Source organism: Panthera tigris, chromosome C1, assembly GCF_018350195.1.
Source record: "Panthera tigris isolate Pti1 chromosome C1, P.tigris_Pti1_mat1.1, whole genome shotgun sequence".
Taxonomy (NCBI): Eukaryota; Metazoa; Chordata; class Mammalia; order Carnivora; family Felidae; genus Panthera; species Panthera tigris.
The window spans coordinates 70,872,342-70,892,701 of record NC_056667.1 but is presented as its reverse complement, the minus strand read 5'-3'; the positions used below and the strand labels follow the sequence as shown (position 1 = coordinate 70,892,701).

Sequence of the window (20,360 nt, the reverse complement as noted above, 5' to 3'; positions counted from 1 at the left end):
AGGCCTTGTTGTGTGGAGACGGAGGGTCTAAATCAGAACAATTTTGTATGCCCGACTTTACTATTCCTTCTTAAGAGATACTCAATCACAGACAGTATCCATTTAAATTGAATCTCAAACAAATTGCTTCTCCTCTGTGTGTTTTACCCTAACAGAGTACAGCAACTGTTGAAACGTGAGCTTTATTTATCTTAAAATGACTGAAGTATAGTGAGGTTGATAACATCCTCTCCTCTCTCTTTTAAAATCTATTTTATTTTTAAATGTGAGTGTTTTAATTTTTTTTAATGTTTGCTTTTGAGAGAGAGAGAGAGAGAGAGACAGAGCATAAGCGAGGGAGGGGCAGAGAGAGAGAGAGGGAGACACAGATTCTGAAACAGGCTCCAGGCTCTGAGCTGTCAGCGCAGAGCCTGACGTTGGGCTTGAACTCATGGACCGTGAGATCATGACCTGAACTGAAGTTGGGTGCTTAACTGACTGAACTACCCAGGCAGGTTCCCTTTTTTGTATGTACAGAAAAATTGAGCAGATAGTATAGAGTCCCCTTGTTATACTTCTACTCCCGCACACCGTTCTTTCTATTATTTGCATCTCATCAATGTGGTACATTTGTTATAATTAGTGAACCGACATGGATATAGCATTATCACCTAAGTCCATATTTTATTCAGATTTTCTTCGTTTCTACCCTAATGTCCCTTTTCCATTCTAGGATCCAAGACACGTATTGTATTTAGATATTATGTCTCCTTATGTCTTCACTGTGACAGTTTCTCAGATTCTCCTTATTTTTCTTGACCTTGACAGTTTTTGAGGAGTCCTGATCAGGAATTTTGCAGAATGTCACCCAATTGGGATTTGTCTGAGAGTTTTCTCGTGATGAGACTGTAGTTGTGGGTTTGGGAAACAGTAGAGTGCCATTCTTAACATATATCAAGAGTACAGATTGGCAACATCACTTATCACTGTGGCTGTTGACCTTGATCACCTCCGTAAAGTCATTTGTCAAGCTTCTCCACTGAAAAGTGATTCACCCCTCCCCACCCCCTGCCCTTTCCCTGCTGTCCTCTGGGAGGAGTTATGTTCCCCTCTTTTAGAGTAGAATGTCTGTATAATTTATTTGGAATTCTTCTGCATGGGAAATTTATCTCCTCTTTTTCATTTGTTATTCAGTCATTTACTCACATCAGTATGCATTAAGAGTGTTTATTTTATACACTGGTTTATAGTCCAATGCTGTTTTGTTTTGTTGCTCAAATTGTTCTAGCTTTGGCCACTGGGTTGCCCTCTCTTTTGAAGTTATGTTCAAAGAGGAGTCATAGTTTCTGATATCCATACACACAAGGGAGAGGTCTCAATTGTGGGACTGCCCTTCAGACCACCCTGTTCAAGGGTGGTGAACTCTACTCCTCACACCTCTCAACCACTGGGGCTTGGAGCCAAGTCCGTGGAGAAAATGAGAGAGTTGTGAGATCCAAATTAGAGGGTACACAGAAGAAGAAAGTAATAACGCTCGGATTGGGTAAACAGTTACGGGCATGCGGACATGTATGCACAAGGATTGCATTTAGTTCTATGTTTAACAAGTGTTTTACTGAGTGCCTACTGTGTGCTGCACACTGTTCCAGGTACTGGGGATGACACACCCTAACAACACAATGTCCTTGACTTCCTTCTCATGAGAGGTAGACCATAACCCCAGTAGATGGTGACAGGTAGTCAGAAATGCTGCAAAGAAGAATGAGGCAGGACAGAGGGCGAAAGCTCAGCAGGGTGGCGTGAGGTGCTCTTTTAGAGAGTGGCAGAGGAGGGCTGTCTGATGCAGTGACATTTGAGCAGGAATGAAGTGGGGAAATGAGCCTGTACGTATGTGGGGGAAGAGGCTTCTGGGCAGAGGGAATAGCAAAGTCCAAAGGCTTTGAAACTAATGGCTAAAATGAACCTCAGGGATCACATGTGGACTTAAATCTCCCATGCTATCCTGATTTTACTATTAACATGAATTATTAAAAAGAATTCAGTGAGCAAACGTGATTGCTTATGCAGAAGTGGTCTCGTTTCTGGCCATTAGCACAGCAGCTGACCTAACCTCCAACTCCCATCTGGCTGGGGTTTCCAGAGGCGAGCGGACTATTCCACATTTGCAGGCCTCAGGAAAAGGAAATATGCACAGCACCCACTGACCTCGTTCAGGATGCCCCCTGTTGTGTCCTAGGAGGAAGGGGGAGCATTATTGAAAGCCAGCTAAAAGGCCAGCAGCACCGTGTCTTATGAGATGTAGCCAGAAATAAAAGCTGCTTGAGTGGTTTTCAAATGTCTTAATTTTCATAATTGTTTCCACATTATGGGCTAGCTGAAATTTTTTCAGAGAATCAAGTTTGGGAGAGTCTAAATGAAAGCTTTGCTCATGAAGTTTTCATTTGGATTCCACATATAGACTTCCTAAGCCATCATTTTATGAAGTCTTAAATTACTGAAGTTTGAAGTTGTGGTAATAGCTCCAAAGTTTAACATCTTTTGTTTGGGGGGTCGGTCGGAACTAGCCAAATCCTCTAAACCTTTGGTATAAAAGAGAAGAAGAAAGAGGGGGGGGGGGGGAAGGAAAAAAAAAAGCAGCTGGGGATTTGGCAGAATTAAAGCTTCGCAACATTAGTCTTGAAATTGACCATGTTGTGTGGCCCACTTCCCATAAAATTTGAAAACAAATTTTCAGAAAAGTGCCTTTTCTGTGCTTCTTAGGGCTGTTAAAGCAAAACAAAGAAACCCAGGCTATTTATAACGCCTAGATTTTTTTTATGGTACAGGACAGTCTTTGAATGTGTCTTGATTGGATCATTCTGTTTTGGTAATTCTGTAGTGATTGTAAGTGTGACTGTAGTTGTTGGGTGTTTTGTTTGCCCGTGGAGACAAAGTGGAGTGGCGTCCATAGGCATGCGGGCCTGGGAACACAGCTGCCTGAACAGAATCCAGGGTTGTCTCTTACTAGTTGTATGACCTTAGGGAAGGGTGCTTGAGTTTCCTCACCTGCCAGATGGATGTGATAGTATGGGCGTCACTGTTGGGAGGATTAAATGAGATGACCCACCAGGCACAAAGTAATCACTCAAATATTAGCGGTTAGGAATAGTAGTAATGACGTGGACATAGGAAGTTAACTAACCCAAGAACAGAGGTAAGTAGTTCTCTAATGGACACATTTAGTGCATGATACGGAGGTCAGCAATGGTGTTTGACCCTTTCGTGTTAGTGGGAGAAGAGAGTGTAGGACCGAGATTTATTCGTTCCTCCCACGAATGCTGATGCCACAGATGTGGTCAGAATTGGCAAGATCCCTGTTCTCCTGGAGCAGAACAGTCCAGGGGTGGGAGATGGACCATAAATGATGCATAGACACGGAAGAAAATATATAACAAATGATAGATGCCGTGGTGAAGATAGAACAGGGCTCTGTGGTTACTTTGGAGTTTTCGGAGAAGGTGTCTCTGCGGAGGAGATGTTTAGGCCCGGATCACAGAATCCTATTTTAAGGGTTTGAGAGAGTTCAAGAGATAATAAATTGATCATTTGTTATGAGCTCATTAAATTTTTTGGTAATTTCCAACTGAGAAAATATGATGATCTGTCATTAGTATGTACTAGGGACCATCAATAAGTTTGCAGCATATGACGGGGGGAGGAAAAAAAATCAAAAGCACTAATTCACAAAACTTCCAGTTACTCAATTAAAAAAAATTTTTTTTAATGTTTTATTTATTTTTGAGACAGAAAGTGACAGAGCATGAGCAGGGGAGGGGCAGAGAAAGAGGGAGACACAGAATCTGAAGCAAGCCCCAGGCTCTGAGCTGTCAGCACAGAGCCGGATGCGGGGCTTGAACTCACAAACCACGAGATCATGACCTGAGCCGAAATCGGATGCTTAACCAATTGAGCCACCCAGGCACCCCTTCTAGTTATTCATTTTTGAAGCTCTGGGGTGATTGCATTAGGAAATGTTTTACAGGAGAGCTGGGGAAAGGGATGTCCTGATTTGATTAGTTGTCAATGTCTGAGGTTTTACAGTTATATGACATTTGAGGCAGGAAACCATTTTATTTTCATTATCACTGAAAAACTCTCAAGTGTGCTGGTGAGAGTAGCAGTAATGAACATAGCGAATCCTTGAGGCTTTTCCTTTGAACGTGAATTTTGATTTTTCAGAGCCATATTTGTCAAAGAAAGGTAGGATACATTAAGTGGAATGTATGGTCCCAAGGCAGAATTAAACTAGCATTTAAAAGTCTCTTTACTTATTTATTACAGAAAATGTAGACCAGAGAAAAAACTGGGAAGAATTTTTTCTAAGTGTTTATTTTTGAGAGAGTGCTGGCAGGGGAGACAGAAAAGAGGAGGACAGAAGATCTGAAGCGGGTGCTGCACTGACAGCAGAGAGCCCCATGTGGGGCTCGAACTCACCAACGGTGAGATCATGACCTGAGTCAAAGTCGGACACTTAACCAGCTGAGCCACCCAGGAACCCCAGGAAAGAAATTTTTTAAATGATTCCCAATTCTACCATCCTTAATGAACTATTTGCACTTTGAGATTTTTTTCCTTCTATTTTTCTGTATCTTTAAAGGATAAGTCAAGAAATATATGTGTGTAAAGTTTGAGAAATGTAGATGTGTACATTTTTCTGTAGTGGGCTTTTAAAATGAATAAGTCTTTTTATTTCCAAAAAAAAGAAAAAAAAATGTATGTGTGTGCATATATATGAATATATATGTATGCATGTGCATACATACTTATATAATTATTTACAATTAAGATGATGGCATGTGTGTGCTTTTTCTCATGGTAAATACAACTTCATGGTAAATACAATTTTCAGTGGCTGTACAATATTCCATCCTAGGGAATCTTTTTCATAGTTTCCCTGTGTGAACTTTATTTGCTCTCATTGTTGTTTTCTCCCAAAAGTAGGGTTTGAAGCTGGGAGGTAGGGAGCTGTTTGGTGAGAGTTCTGGTTAACCATGTTTTTTTCTGTGGTTTCTCCCTCAACGTGGTAAGACAAAACTACTTCTCAGTCTCAGGACGATTTTTGTTGAAATATGTCCTAAGAATGTGCCATTTGGGGTTTGATGGAGGGAAAGTTGAATTTGAAGATTTTTCAAGTAAAAATCATTGAGGTTTTAGGGTATCATATAATTACAAATTCCACCATATTTATGAACCAAAACTAAAATGTTAAGACCCCTTCAAGAGGAAATTCAGGAAATTTAAAGTGTTCTTGGTGGTATCTTTATCCCAGTGTCTTTCTGACCTATTAATTGATATTGCTGATGAGTTAGTCAAGGATAACATAACTTTTAAATTAGAAGTGTGTTTCTCTTGGGGCACCTGGATGGCTCAGTTGGTTAAGCATCTGACTTGGGCTCAGGTCATGATCTTGTGGTTCCTGAGTTCGAGTCCCACATCAGGCTCTGTGCTAACAGCTCAGAGCCTGGAACCTGCTTCGGATTCTGTCTCCCTCACCCTCTGCCCCTCCTCCACTCATGCTCTGTCTCTCTCTCTGTCTCTCTGTCTCTCTCTCTCTCAAAAATAAAGAAACATTTAAAAAATTATATATATAAAAAATAAATATGTTTCTCTTAGCTATCTAGAGTATATAGCAAAATAAAGTACATAAGTTATTTTTTATTAGTGAAAGAACACATAATAATTGCACCATTAAGATTCTTCATGTTCTTGAATGGTTTGTCTTGAATTTCTATATACTGTTAATACTGTTGAAAGCTGAATTTTCTCCTTGAATATTTGAATTGAATTACACTAGATTAGTGTCTTCAACTCTCATATGCAACTGGTGGGATTAGAAATACGATGAGTTTGACAATATTTATCAGAAACCTTTAAATAAACTTATACCCTTTACTTCATGAAGTTGAAATCTGTGGATGAATCCTAAGCGATCCTCTTGGGCAAACTGCCTATTGGTGGTGGGTCAGTTGGGCTGCTTCCATCCAGAGGGGACCTTCAACCCCGACTGTGGGGGTGCCTTTATAAAATAAATAAACAAGGGTTTGGTCCTTTTCTTTAAAGAAAGAAATCCTAAGCAAATAGTTGGCTAAGTATGTAGAGATTAATGTACAAAAGTGCAGCCTTGCTTATAGAGGCTAAATATTACAGACAACTGAAATGTCCAACATGTAGGGATTAGTTAAATAAAGTGTGTCATGTTCATATACTGGAACCTCATGAAGCTATTCAAATTATATATTTTTAATTGGGGAAAATTATCATGATACAGCATAGGTATGTTGGCCTGTTGATGGAGTTGTCTGCTGTTGGCAGTTAAACGTTGGTGAATGTCTGCCAAAGAGAGCAGTTTTTCTTTTGTGATTAAAATCGAGTCCCCTTTCCTTGTAATTGAAAAACACTAGAACCATTTGCCTCTTGAGACCATTGCCAGTTTGTTTATTGTAAGCATATAAAATGATATTTTACTTCGTATTTACTATGACAGAGAAGTAGGTACCTAACTCATGTTAAAGTATCATTACACCATTAAAATATAAATTAAAAAGGAAACCCAGGGGGGTGCCTGAGTGTCTCAGTTGGTTAAGTGTCTGGCTCTTGATTTCTACTCAGGTCATGTTCTCACAGTTGTAAGATTGAGCCCTGTGTCAGGCTCTGCGCTGAGCATGGAATTCTCTACCCCCCCCGCCCCTCCCCCCTTCAAAATAAATAAATAAAAACTAAAAACAAAAAAAGACAGTCTAAGATAGATTTCTATTTTGTGCAATTTCAAACTGATATCTGCTCTGCTTATCCTGATTCTGGATATGGTATTGGATTACAGCATTTATAAGAATCTTAAAAGCTAGGGATTTCTGTCAAGCTCGTGCTGTTAGAGCCACATCATTCACACCAGTAGACTGCTAGTGCCTGGGCCTACTGGATCTCTGGTTTTCCAGCTAATACATTGCAGCCTCAGTCCTTGAAAGGGAGCCCATAGTCATCGTAGCTCTCGGTTTCCTGGCTTTCAACTCCAGCTTCCTTTGATGGGACCCTTCATGGCTGTGGCCAGACCACTGTGAGGCAGAACACCTGTTCTCTCTCCACCAAGCATAGATGGATAGGCATCCTTAGGCTCCTCTCAACCCCTCCTTGGCCAGAATCCCTTAGTTTTGGTGTCCAAGAGATCTTGTCCTGAGATCAGCGTCTTCTCTGCCTGCCTGATGCCCCAGTTTGGGGTCTACTTTCAGACATATGTCCTGAGGACTCACCCTCACTTGGCAGGTATGTTCTTACATCCTTGGAAGTCTGCCTAACCTCCAGAGCTCACACCACCAGCTGCGTTGAAAGCCCAGGGAAGGAAAGTGATTTAAACTGATTGAGTCTGAAAATCCAGTAAGCAGATCCCCACTGGTATAATTTGAATTAGGACAATAAGGAAGAAGTGAACAAAAAAAGTAAGGAGGAGTACTGAGAACAAAGTCTTCAGCCCTGCATCACATGCTTAATAAGTGAGCGTTGTTATTACAGCTTGAGACGAAAAGATGGTAAAAGGAGGATCAGGAGTAGAATCAGAAGTGGTACAAGACCGATCTCTTGGGGACTCCATTTGGTCGTGAGAAGAGTATCTCAGTACTCATTATCTTGGTGAGAATGTGCCTGGCCTTACCAACTTGCCCTTGCCTAGTGAACAGAATCCATGAGTAAGGAATGAACTGGAAACCACCAGGAGAAAGGATTTACGTGCTGTGTTGTCATTGTTACTGGTGCAGAGTGGATATTGCAGGGCTCAGAATATCTGATCTGTTGCTGATCCATGATCATTCATTCAACCAGCCAGCCATTCAGGAAGTACTGGTCATGAGGGAGCCAGGACAGGTGGGTCTTGAGATTTTAATGGTGAACAAAACAGCCGTAGACCATCCCTCACTGAGCTTGGACGTAGCCTGGGAAACAAACAATTACTAATGCAAGATAAATGTTGTGATAGGAGGTCAGGGGCCAGAGTCCTGGAGCAAGGGATATTTACACCGGGATCTGAAGGATTAACAGAAGTTGGCTAGAACACGGGGCTTAGCAGTGGCAATTGGTGGTTTAGCGATTGAATTTGCAAAGAGTGATGTTTGTTTCTTCTTTAAATTTCTTTCTAGGATGTTCGGTTCTTCTCCACAATGAATGAGTGTTACTATGATAAGCGGATGGACTTTTTTTATAATAGGAGCAACACAGACACTGCCGATGAGTGGACAGGAACGAAGCTTGTGATTGTTTTGTGTGTTGGAACATTTTTCTGCCTGTTTATTTTTTTTTCTAATTCTCTAGTCATCGCAGCAGTGATCAAAAACAGAAAGTTTCATTTCCCCTTCTACTACCTGTTGGCTAACCTAGCTGCTGCAGATTTCTTTGCTGGAATTGCCTATGTATTCCTGATGTTTAACACTGGCCCCGTTTCAAAAACTTTGACCGTCAACCGCTGGTTTCTCCGCCAGGGGCTCCTGGACACTAGCTTGACCGCCTCTCTGACCAATTTGTTGGTTATTGCTGTGGAGAGGCACATGTCAATCATGAGGATGCGGATCCACAGCAACCTGACGAAAAAGAGGGTGACGCTGCTCATTTTGTTTGTCTGGGCCATTGCCATCTTTATGGGGGCGGTCCCCACATTGGGCTGGAATTGCCTCTGTGACATCTCTGCCTGCTCTTCCCTGGCCCCCATTTACAGCAGGAGTTACCTCATTTTCTGGACTGTGTCCAACCTTGTGGCCTTCTTCATCATGGTTGTGGTGTACCTGCGAATCTACATGTATGTCAAGAGGAAAACCAACGTTTTGTCTCCACATACAAGTGGGTCCATCACCCGCCGAAGGACACCCATGAAGCTAATGAAGACGGTGATGACTGTCTTAGGTAAGAGGAACCAAGGGAGCCATTATTCCCATTCATTCAGCAAATATTTATTGAGAGCCTAGTGTATACAAGGTACTTGCTAAGTGAATGCAGTAGTGAACGAGAACAGTCATAAATCCCCAACGTGCTTGGTGTTTACACTCTTGCAGGGGAAAACAAGTCAAGTATTGTAATGGGGACAAGGAAAATAATTTTGTAATACATTTTAATATAAATATATTATATTATGATTTATATTAATATATATTATATATAATTATATTATTTATTAATTAAATTAAATATATTACATATGTATATAATATAAAATTATATATAATTAAATTATATTATATTTATAATTAAAAAATTATTAAATAGGTTGATGAGTCTCATTGGGAAAAATAAAGCAGGGCAGGAAAATAAGGAGGCTAAGCAGGTCTAGTTTGCAGTTCTAGCTTCCGCTGAAGATGACTTTTGAGCAGACGTGAAGGTGGTGAGGAAGCGAGCTGTGTGTGTGTCTGGGGGAGGCCATCTGGGCAGGAGATGCAGTAAGGATAGGAACCCGGAACAGCAAGGAGGCCAGTGTGGCTGGAGTAGAGCAAGTGGGGAGAGTGGAAAGAGAGGAGGTCCGGGAGCTGATGAGAGGTGCTAGGGCCACTCAGATCACATAGGGCTGTGTAGTTATCATAAGGACTTTGGTTTTTCTGAGTGAGATGAGAAGCCATGGGAAGGTTTTGAACAAGGAGGTAACATGATTGGACCTGCATTTTAATGGTACCTCTTTAGATGCTGTTTTGTGAGGGGCAAGGGCAAAGGCAAGAAAATTTAAGAGGGCAGGCATTTCAGTACTCACAGAGGTGATAGTGACAGGGACGAGAGGGCAGTTGGGAGGTAGTGCCTTGTCAGATTCTGGATGTCTTGTAAAGATCGGGGTGACAGGATTTGCTGATGGATAAGGTGTGAAGCACGGTGACAGGAGGAGGGAGGGTGGGGCGTGTCATTCCTTGAGATGGGGAGGCTATGGAGGAGGAGGTTTGGGGGGAAGATCGGGAGTTTGGTTTTTAGAATCGTATTAGACATCCAAGTGAGTTATTGAATCAGGAGTTCAGGGATTAAGTCTGGACTGGAGGTTCACTGAGAGTCATTGAGGGAAGAGATGGTATTTTAAACCAGAAGAGTGGATAAGCTCACCATAGTGGGGTGAATGTGGATGGTGAACATGCAGAAGAGGACCAAAGAACGAGCCTGGGGGCCCTCCAGTGTAGGGAGGGTGGGGAGGCAAGGAACAACCAACAAAAGAGCCCTCCAAGGAGTAGTCAGAAAACCCAGGAGAATATGGTGGCCTAGAAGCTGTGAGAACAGAGCCATCAAGGAAAGGGAGTATCTGCAATGTGAGTAGTCTTGGGAAGTAGAGTTAGATAAGGTCTTACTAGGCTTAGCTTAGCAAACTAGTAGTTTAAGAAAAAAAAAAATTTTTTTTTAATGTTTATTTGAGAAAGAAAGAAAGAATATGAGCAGGGGAGAGGCAGAGAGAGAAGGAGACACAGAATCCAAAGCAGGCTCCAGGCTCTGAGTGGTCAGCACAGAATCTGTTGTGGGACTTGAACTCACAAATCACGAGGTCATGACTTGAGCTGAAGTTGGACACTTAACCGCCTGAGCCACCGAGGAGCCCCAGCAAACCTAGTAGTTTTTAGGTGACTTTGAGAAGATCAAATCTGGTATAGCCTGATCAGAACAAAATGAAGAAAGGGAGAAGAGGCTTTAGGGCAGCAAATTTGAACAGCTCTGAGGACTTTGGCTTTGCACTGCGAGCCCTGTCCCTAGAAGAGGTGTTTGGGTGCAAAGAATTTTCCTTTTGTTTTGTTGTCAGTCTGGTCGGCTGCCCTGTCATTCTAGTCCGGGTTATAGGTGGAACTGGTGCTGTGTGGGCTCACAGGCCTTGTCTTCTGTCAGAGAGGCCATTTCTCACCATGTGTGGTGGCTGCAGCAGTGAGGACTGTTGTTGAGAGAGACCCTGGAGTATGTTCCTGTCAAGTCCCAGTACGAAGGAATTATGAAATGAATTATTGGGAAACAATTCATATTAGAGGATGTAGGGAGTCTGTCGTATGGTATGGGAGGCATCATGCGGCCTCTGGGTCCTGAAATTGCCAGTAAGATATGGAAGTCAGCAGATACATAGCGTGATGGTTAAAATGATTTCAAACTGAGGGTTTGTTTTCGTTAACAAATATTTATATAGTACTTACTATGTGTTAAGCATTGTCCCAAGTGTGTTGTAGATACCATCCTGTTTAATCCTCATGGCGATCTTGTGATACAGGTGCCACTGTTATCCCCATTTACCAGATGGAGAAACTGAGCAGAGCTATATGCCCAAGGCCACTCAGTGATGGATAGTGTCACCAGCACTCACCGTGTGATTGGCCTTCAGAGCCCACATGTGTAACACTGTACTCTCCAGCCAGTTTTGATTTATTTGGACTTTTTACTGGTTTTCTCTTTATTCTGTCTTCTGCTTTCACCCCCTCATTCTTCATTTCACCCCTTGATAAGAATGTAGACTAAAAGTAAGAAAAGGAAGGAGTCACATTAATCAGTTTTTCCACCCTTGAACTAGATAGGGTATTGATGTTTTTGGTGAAGAGTGATGTTCAGTATTTGTTGGGATTGTCAGTGAATTCTGCTATTTTCCCTTCTGGATTTGCAAGCATCATTGTTTGTTTGGCTATTTGTCTTGAGAGGTTACCTGCCTGATTAAAGAGAAAGCTTTCTTTTTTCAGCTTATTATATATCATATACAGTCTGTAATCCTAGGTGGGGAGAACGGGACTCTGTAGGATAGTGATGGTCACTAGCTTCAGGTTTGAATGTAACTTTGTCTGGAACGGTTATGGAAGGGTAAAATACAGAAGCTATGTAGTTTTGGCAGGTGTGGTGTTTGATAAGGGAAAAAAACAGAATAAACTGTGAAATTGCTAAGTAGGATAAGAGAAGTTGTGGCACTGAGATGGAACAATGTGGGGGAATTGGTTAACGGCGGGAAGACAGTTTGGTGGCGAGGACCTGGGGAAGTTCCTTAGTGGTGAGACAGAGGGATCTGGTGGAAGATGAGAAGTTTGGGGACAGAGGAAATGAAACTGAAGAGCTGGGTAGTATGAGGTTTTTAGACTTGGAGATCCTGATTTCTTTGGATTGCAGAAGATATGGTTTTAGCCACAATTCTGTCATTTCCTACAAGAGTGATACAAAGCCTATTATTAGCTCACTTTTTCCTGGTTAAATTTCATCATGTGAGGTGGATTAGATGATCTTTAAATTCTTTGCAAGTTATAAATCCAATGATCTTGTTATAACAGTAAGTGACCAAAGTCAAGCACAGTCTTTTTCCATGAAAGCATCTATCATAGTATCTCCTCAGGGAGGAAGATACATGTAAGAATTCAGTTGCCTAACACAAGCGTCTCCCAAATAATAGCATCTCTGAAAAATCAGCAGTGGTAGCATCTATTATCATTGTAGTCACTGGTTCTATGTATGTGCAAATTAGTAGCTTACTACTTATTTCTGTAATGATTATCTGATTTAATCATTTGGACTTTTCTGCTTGCATTGATATATATGTTGTGGGAAAGATTAATATAAGATTGGAGTTTCTTTTCAATATACCCTCTTTTAAACATTACAAAGTCAGTCAATTAATATATATTAACTGTCTGTTGAACAGCATCTAAAAGGCAAAGAGTTGCATGAATTCAGTGAGCTGAATCTCATTTCAGAGAAGGAAGATGGGATGGACAGGTGGAGTTTGGGGATGGCTTCTCGGAGGGCTCGGGATGTGATCTGGAAGGATGGGTGGGATTTGAGTGGGCAAGGGATTTTAAGTAAGAGAAGTAACAAAATCAAAAGGATAGTAGAAACATCTAAAGCTTGAGTAGTGCCACAAGGAAGGCCTGGTGGAACACTGATGCATGTTGTGGTTCAACACAAAATAGCTCAACCGTGAGTCAGGAAATTTAGTTGGCCATCCTCTTTGGAAGGAGAGAGGTAGACCAGATGACCTTTATGTGTCTTTCCAGCTTTAATTTAGTATTTTGGTTGCATACAAAGCATACAGAGCTGGTTAGGGAGCAGATTTTTTTCCTTGTTGAGGAATGTGATGATAGTGTGAATTTTAAATCTGTATATGAGTGGAAAGGCATCTAGGCATTGTGTGCCCATTTTAGCAGCCCGGAGGCAGAATGCTTGCTCATTTCAGGGTCATAATGTGTGATGAGCCCTTTACATGGAAGAAGTTGCTTATTGAATGTTCTCATGGAAAAGACATTGCGGACACATGATCCCTGCTTTCCACAGGGCACCAAGGCCTTGCCTAAGAGAGGGTCATGTATTTTGAAATCCTACTTGTTAACAAGGCTCATTGGCTGTAGCAACCAGACAAATGCACAAGAAGCCCCCCATGAAAACCTCTCATTTATTGTCAGACAATACGCCATGTGAACTGTGAATACAAGGATGTTATGTTTCCTGGGAAATGGGCTGGATTTTCTTCTATTTTGCAAAGTCTTAAAAAGTGAAAAGGAAAGAAGTCTGAGGGTATTGTGAACCATACTTTTGAAATCTTCCATAAACCTTGTCTCTTAAGGTGGTGGTTTTCAAACCTCAGGTTGTGACCTGTAATGAAATCAATTAGGAGATTGTAACTAATACTTTTTGTGTGTGTACAGGATTGTAATATAAAACGTATTTTCTTTTTTTTAAGTTTATTTATTTTTGAGAGAGAGAGAGCACAAGCAGGGTAGGGACGGAGAGAGAGGGAGAGAGAGAATCCCAAATCCCAGCTTTGTGCTGGCAGCACAGAGCCCAACACGGGCTTCGATCCCGTGAACCTTGAGATCATGGCCTGAGCTGAAATCAAGAGTTGGATGCTTAACAGGCTGAGCCACCCAGGCGCCCCTAGAATGTATTTCTTAACATGGGTTATGGTCAAGTCTGCTTGAAAAGCCATGGTCGAGGTTTCTTTTCCAGCCAATAATGACTGACATCTTTTAAAATATAAGAAACATGATGGGGGCACCTGGGTGACTCAGTCGGTTAAGCCTCTGACTTTGGTTCAGGTCATGATCTCCCAGTTCGTGAGCTTGAGCCCCATATCAGGCTCTGTGCTGATGGCTCAGAGCCTGAAGCCTGCTTGGGATTCTGTGTCTCCCTCTCTCTCTGCCCCTCCCATGCTCCCTCCCTCCCTCCCTCCCTCTCACTCTCTCTCTCTCTCTCTCTGTGAGTGTGTGTGTGTCTCAAAATTAAATAAACATTTAAAAATTAAAAAAAATACAAGAAACATTATGGCTAAAGGACCTTGAAAAAGGTTGTGGTACTGAAACAAAGAGCTGCATGTTTTTCTTGTCATTTCTCCCTCCTACCTCTCCACTTAGGTCAGTGCTAAATTCCTCTTGCTTTCTCTCAGGGGAGAGAGGAAAGAGGCGAAGGTGGTAAAGAAACAGTGCTGGGGGTTCTCATGCTGGGAGGAAATAGGTGAAAATTCAGTCCATCATGAGCCTTGCTAGAGTACTAGTAATAAGCATACATGATGTTTCTGCAGCACTGTGTCTTTTTCAGGGATTTATTTATTTTTTTAATGTTTATTTATTCTGGAGAGAGAGCAAATGAGGGAGGGGAACAGAGAGAGGGAGAGAGAGGATCCAAGGCAGGCTCTGCACTGACAGCCGTGAGCCGATGTAGGGCTCAAACTCATGAACCTCGAGATCATGACCTGACACTCAACCAACTGAGCCACCCAAGGTGCCCCTTTTTCAGCATTTTAATACATGTTCTCATTTAGTCTCAGGGAAATCCTACAAGATAAGTGGGGAAGATATTATTATTCTATTTTTCTGCCTCCCTTAGATATGCCTTATACTCAGCTATAATTATTTATGGTTTTGTTTGTTTGTTTGGGATCCTAAGCCTTGTGCATGGTGGAATACCTTCCCCTTTATTCTGTCTGGGAAGCTCCCTTTCATCTTGTAAGACTCAACTCAGGGGCCTGTCTTCTCTGAATCTTTCCCTGTCCTACCTAGGTAAATCTGCTTACTACCGCCTTTGGGCCATCTCTATTTTGTCCATACTTCAGCCAATCCATTTAATTGTTCCATGTTCCATGCCTTCATCTCGAACTAGAGTGTGCCTGCTTTGCAGTCGGGGATTGTGCCTTATTTATCTACCTTTGCATATCAAACGTGTAGCACACTAACTGGAACATCTTTGTTGAGATTATAATAGAATGAGTGAGGGCGCCTGGGTGGCTCAGTCTGTTGAGTCTCTGCCTTTGGCTCAGGTCATGATCTCACGGCTCTTGAGTTTGAGCTCCACGTCAGGCTCTGTGCTGACAACTCAGAGCCTGGAGCCTGCTCCGGATTTTGTGTCTCAGTCTCTCTCTGTCTCTCTCGCTCTCTCAAAAATAAGTAAACATTTAAAAAAAACTATAATAGAATGAGTGAATTAATGAGAGATTGAAGTTAAGGGAAGTTAAGTGGCTTCTCAAGAGCTACAACTAAAAATAGAAACCAGGTTTCCTCACATCCAGCCTGGCCTTTGGCAGGCTCTGGCCGTGATGTGCCTGTGAGTGGCCAAGGAATGGTTGGGTCTCCCATTTTAGAATATGGGAAACAGAGGTCTTAGAAGGGTGAGTGGTAGTGCTGTCTTGAGAAGAGAAAAACAAATGAATACTTTTTGAGCTCCTACCATTAGGAAGTCTGCGTGTTACATGCTTTGGGGATTTGATTTCACTTACCCCTCATAACAATGCTGTGCAGATCTGTTTTGTTGATAAGGAAATTTGGATGGACTTAAGCGTCTTGCCCATAGACCCATATTGGCAAAAATAATAACAGTTAACATTCAGGATGTACTATATGTGGTTCTGAGCCCTTGGCACATTCTGTTCCATTTAATCTTCATGACAGCTCTTTGAGGGAAGTCCTGTTATTATTACTAATTGAAGAAACTGAGGCCCAGGAAGTTCAGTTGCTTGCCTAAAATTAGTAGCAGAGCTGAGAGTCAAGTTCAAGCAGATTGGCTCTAGGACCCCACTCTTCAAGGTTAATTAGCTTCACGTAAGTGATAGGGATAGAATAATATCAACCCTATTCATGAGGTTTATAACTTGTGTCTCCCTTGATTTCTGTTTATGTCTGTAAAGTCACTTGAATTCTCAACATTTAGCTGACTCTTGATTTGTTCTAAAGATTTTGCAGTATGGCAGTGACAGTTACGACTATCTCTCTACAGGGAATGACAGCCGCATGCTCTTGAAACTTTATGCAAGATGTAGATGGCAACACCAGGGGCCTGGGAATAGGGAGGGAACCAGATTTAAATCCTGGCTTTGCCATTCCAAGTTATGTGACCCTGAGCAATTTACACAACATCTGTGACTTGGCTTCTTACACATGGGGATGATATCAGTGCCTCTGGCATGGCAAGGTTTTGAGGATGCAGTGAGATAATGCACATACAAGCATCTAGTATAGTGCTTGGCACATAGTACGTGCTCAGTAAATATTGGCTATATTGGCTTTAGTTTGACTCTGAAGAGCCTGGCCCTGCATTTAAGCACAGTGCCCTTTTCCCCAGTAATGTCACAGGTACTGTGGAGAGGGAGCCCGGAGGCCTACTGTTGGTGCCATTGTGATAGCAGGTTTTGTAATGTGGACAAGTGGTCGGGAGGAAGTTGACTGGGTATGTTTCTTCCCAGAGACTGCCTGACAGCTGGCAAATAGCCAGCTCAGTTCCCGGAGACCGAGGCCAACCTAAACGTGTGATCACCACAGAACGGAAAGGCTCTGAGTTTGCATTACTGGTCTCTGTAAACACCGACCCCACCATGAAATGCTGTTAATGATTCCTGTCTCTGACAGATGATCTTTGCATTAATAATTCATTTCACTTTTGCAACATTTATGAATAAAACATCCTAAGTGAGACCCTGACCATTAAGTGTTAGCTTAATAAGAATCCTGTAATACAGCACCAACACCTTTGTGTGTGATCTAGAAGACATTCCTCATAAGAAATTGTCCCGTCTTGCTAATGAATCCTACCAGAATGCTTTCTTAGTCAAGTACTGTTCCCACCTATACTAGTGCTGGGAAGTTTGTTCTTCGTCTGAAAAGAGCTGAGACCAGAAGCTAGGCCTTTTGATATTATTTATAGGTTTCATCAGTGAAATATCCTTGCTCAATTAAAAAAAAAAAAGTGTATCTGCTCCTTCCCTGCTCGTACTCTCTCTCTTCCTCTCTCTCAAAAATAAATAAAATTTTTTTAAAAAGTGTACACACGTGCATACATGCACAAGCACACGCACACACACAGAGGCCAGGAGTCGAGAAGAGCTAATAGAATCCCAGGAAATTCTAAAATATTTGTTGTCAGCATTAGTAACCTTGCCATGGCTTCTGCATCGCAGAAGCCTGCTCTCAATGTTTCGCTGCCTTGCATGCCTGAGTTATCAGATACCTGTTGAAAAAAAAAAAAGTTAAACCTTTGCTTTAAGAAATGCTGAAACGATCAGATGGTTGGCATGCAGGAGCCCTCTTGTTGCTGTGCAGTCATATCAGACAGAGAATGACTAATTCTTTTCAGAGTCAAGCCATCCAGGCACCAATACTTAGTACATTGAGTCCAGGGGTGTTCAAACTTTTGTTTTAAAACAGCTAATCAAAGGAGTGCCTCTTTTGCAGAGACTTTATGTGTTTCATGGTATTGCAACAGGTGCCTTGGGGGAGAGAGGCATTTGATTCCAGGGCAAGCTGTAAGTGATCAAGTAGCTCTTGGTTGTTGCCCTCCCACAATACCGTTTGACCCACCCCCTGCGTACTGAGCGGGGACATGGTGATCGGAAAGACCTCACTGTCTGATGTTACAGGGAAGACAGCTTCAAGTTAAACCCCATCCTTGTATGCCACTGAATCCCACTGCATCCCATCTTTTCAGATTGCCTTCATTTCTTTTTTCTTTTCTTTAAATCAGGCTCTTTTTAATTAACATTTATTTTTGAGGGAGGGAGGGAGAGAGAGAGAGAGAGCACGCGCGAGCACGCACACAAGTGGGGGAGGGGAAGAGAGTGAGGGAGACAGAATCTGAAGCGGGCTCCAGTCTCTGAGCTGTCAGCAGTGAGCCCGATGCGGGGCCTGAACTTACAAACCGTGAGAACATGACCTGAGCCAAAGTTGGACGCTCAACCGACTGAGCCACCCAAGCGCCCCAGATTGCCTTCATTTCTTAAGACCCCTCCCCCTGAGACATGTTTAGGGGTCTTTTCCTCCCCTCTGCCTCTGTCTATATAGCTGTTTGTTGTCTCCAGTCTGGCTCTTGGTTCTTTTTTTTAACCTCCCGCTTGACTGCTTCAGATGCCTCCCTCTGCAGTCAGATCAAGTCATTTTTTCCAAATCATTGTTCTCATTTCCAGTATAATCAGTGCCCTGCCTTCTTTCTTCCATTTCTTCCATACACCCCTTCGGTTCTGTGACGCTAAATTCACTCCGTTTCTTATATTCCCCAATCAGACTTCCTCATTCACAACTGTTTTTCTGGCTTTTTTTTTTTTTTTTTTTTTTAAAGAAACCTGAGACCTTCCTCTTCAGCTGGAACAAACAATTATTAAATATTTCCTGAGTGCAAGGTACAGAAACACCTCTCAAATTCTACCTTTGTGTTTTCCTCCAGCTTTTATTGAGGGGTAATTGACAAAGCTGGATATGTTTAAAGTATCTGACATGATGACTTGGTATTCATACACATTGTAGAATAATTACCAAGATAATTTGCACATCCATCTCCTCATAGAGTGAGATTTTTTTTTTTTTTTTTTGCAGTGAGAATGCTTAAGATCTACTCTCAGCAACTTTCAAGTACACAATATCGAATTATTAACTGTGGTTGTCATGCTGTGCTTAGAATTTACAATTCTTATAACTGAATACTTGTGACCTTTGACCTACATCTCCCCATTTCCCCTCCCCTCTGATAAACACCATTCTAGTCTCTGTTTCTACGAAATAAGCTTTCTTTCCTCCTCTCCTTGGGTTTTTTTTTTTTTTTTTTTCCTTAAGATTCCACATATAAGCGATAGCATGCAGTGTTTGTCTTTCTCTGTCTGGCTTATTTCACTTAGCAGAGATGTTCCACTACCCAACTACATCCAGCGCTCCTGCCAACACCCAGCCAGCCTCCTAGAAGGTTTAGACTTCCAGATCTCAGTAATACCTTCCATTAGGGCCTCGATTTCTGCCAAAGGAGAGTGTGGCCATGGCATGTTATTCCGACCACTGAATGTCATACCTACACCAGTAGGTCACATCACTGGGCTGACACCTGGAGTAGCATGGTAGGTACTGACCCATGGTAGAATTTTATCAAGTGAATGTTAACATTGTTTGTATCTTTAGAATTTCAGCTGGGGGCCACTGCATTCGGTGCGTAGCCAAAAAGCAAACTGGTTGGGTGGGAATTAGGAGTAAAGGTACTTGCTGGAATCATGGCCTCTCAGACCTTGGGAGCAACCCAGAAGCTGGGATAAAGGGCAGGTGAACCAGAAGTATTGGCTGGGGGACACCACAGGTGAGCAGCGCGTCCATCTGCTCTGACAGCTGTCCCTCTGTTCCAGCCACCCACTCTCCCTCACCACCAGATTGTCGGTATAACTGCAGGGTGTGACAAGGAAAGACCCTGTTACCTTGAAGAATCAGTGTCTGTTGAGAGATGTCCAAGTTCACCTTATAAATCATTGCTAGTATTATGGCCAGAACTCTGGACTTCCTAGTTCCTGCTTCTTCTAATGGGTCTCCCTTCTTGCCTTGGTGAAATATACCTGTCCTTGGATGCCTGTGTTACCATGATATATGCCAAGAGTTGTTTGTTTTCATCAAGTCAGAGAGTTCATGGCCCAATACAGGGCCTGTTTTATCCTTTGATTTTCTGAACAGGAAGAGATTTCTGGTTTTTATATTTCCTCGTTGTGAACATTTACCAAGTACCTACTGGGTTTTAGGCAGTATACTACTATAAAACGTGGCATCTACCCTAAAGGCACTACGAATTTGTGCCTGCTCTGATATTTTATGGTTGTCAGGAGGTGACCAGGGTTTATGAATCGACAGTTGGGTCCTGTGTGAGATAAATTACACAGAGGCAGATCTGCTCTGTTGGCTTTTGTATGTAAGACTTAAGGGGAACCCTGTTTATAGGCTGATCTGGGGAAACAGGAAGGTTACCCCCAGAAAAGATAACTAATAGGATAACTTAAGGAACAAAGAAACATACAAAAGGGCCAAATGAGGGAGCCCAGGCAAAAATTGATATGGGTTTGGATGGTCTGTGGAGGCTTCCTTGTAGAGGCAGGCTTTGAGACAGCTCTCAGTATGGCAGGTGGAGAAGAGAGGGTGAAGCATTGCAGATAAGTGGAATGACAGGATAGA

General features: G+C 42.2%; 1 protein-coding gene across 3 annotated transcripts in view; it reads left to right on the top strand.

Annotated features, from left to right (window-relative positions):
- Window positions 1-20,360, top strand: part of LPAR3 (lysophosphatidic acid receptor 3) — a 100,532-nt gene that overhangs the window by 37,968 nt on the left and 42,204 nt on the right. For all 3 annotated transcript variants that reach the window (XM_042997703.1, XM_042997704.1, XM_042997705.1), the window contains exon 2: window positions 8,145-8,901. In XM_042997703.1, the coding sequence (XP_042853637.1) occupies window positions 8,166-8,901 (736 nt within the window). In that variant the 5' untranslated portion in view covers window positions 8,145-8,165. The remainder of the gene's footprint in view (window positions 1-8,144; window positions 8,902-20,360) is intronic.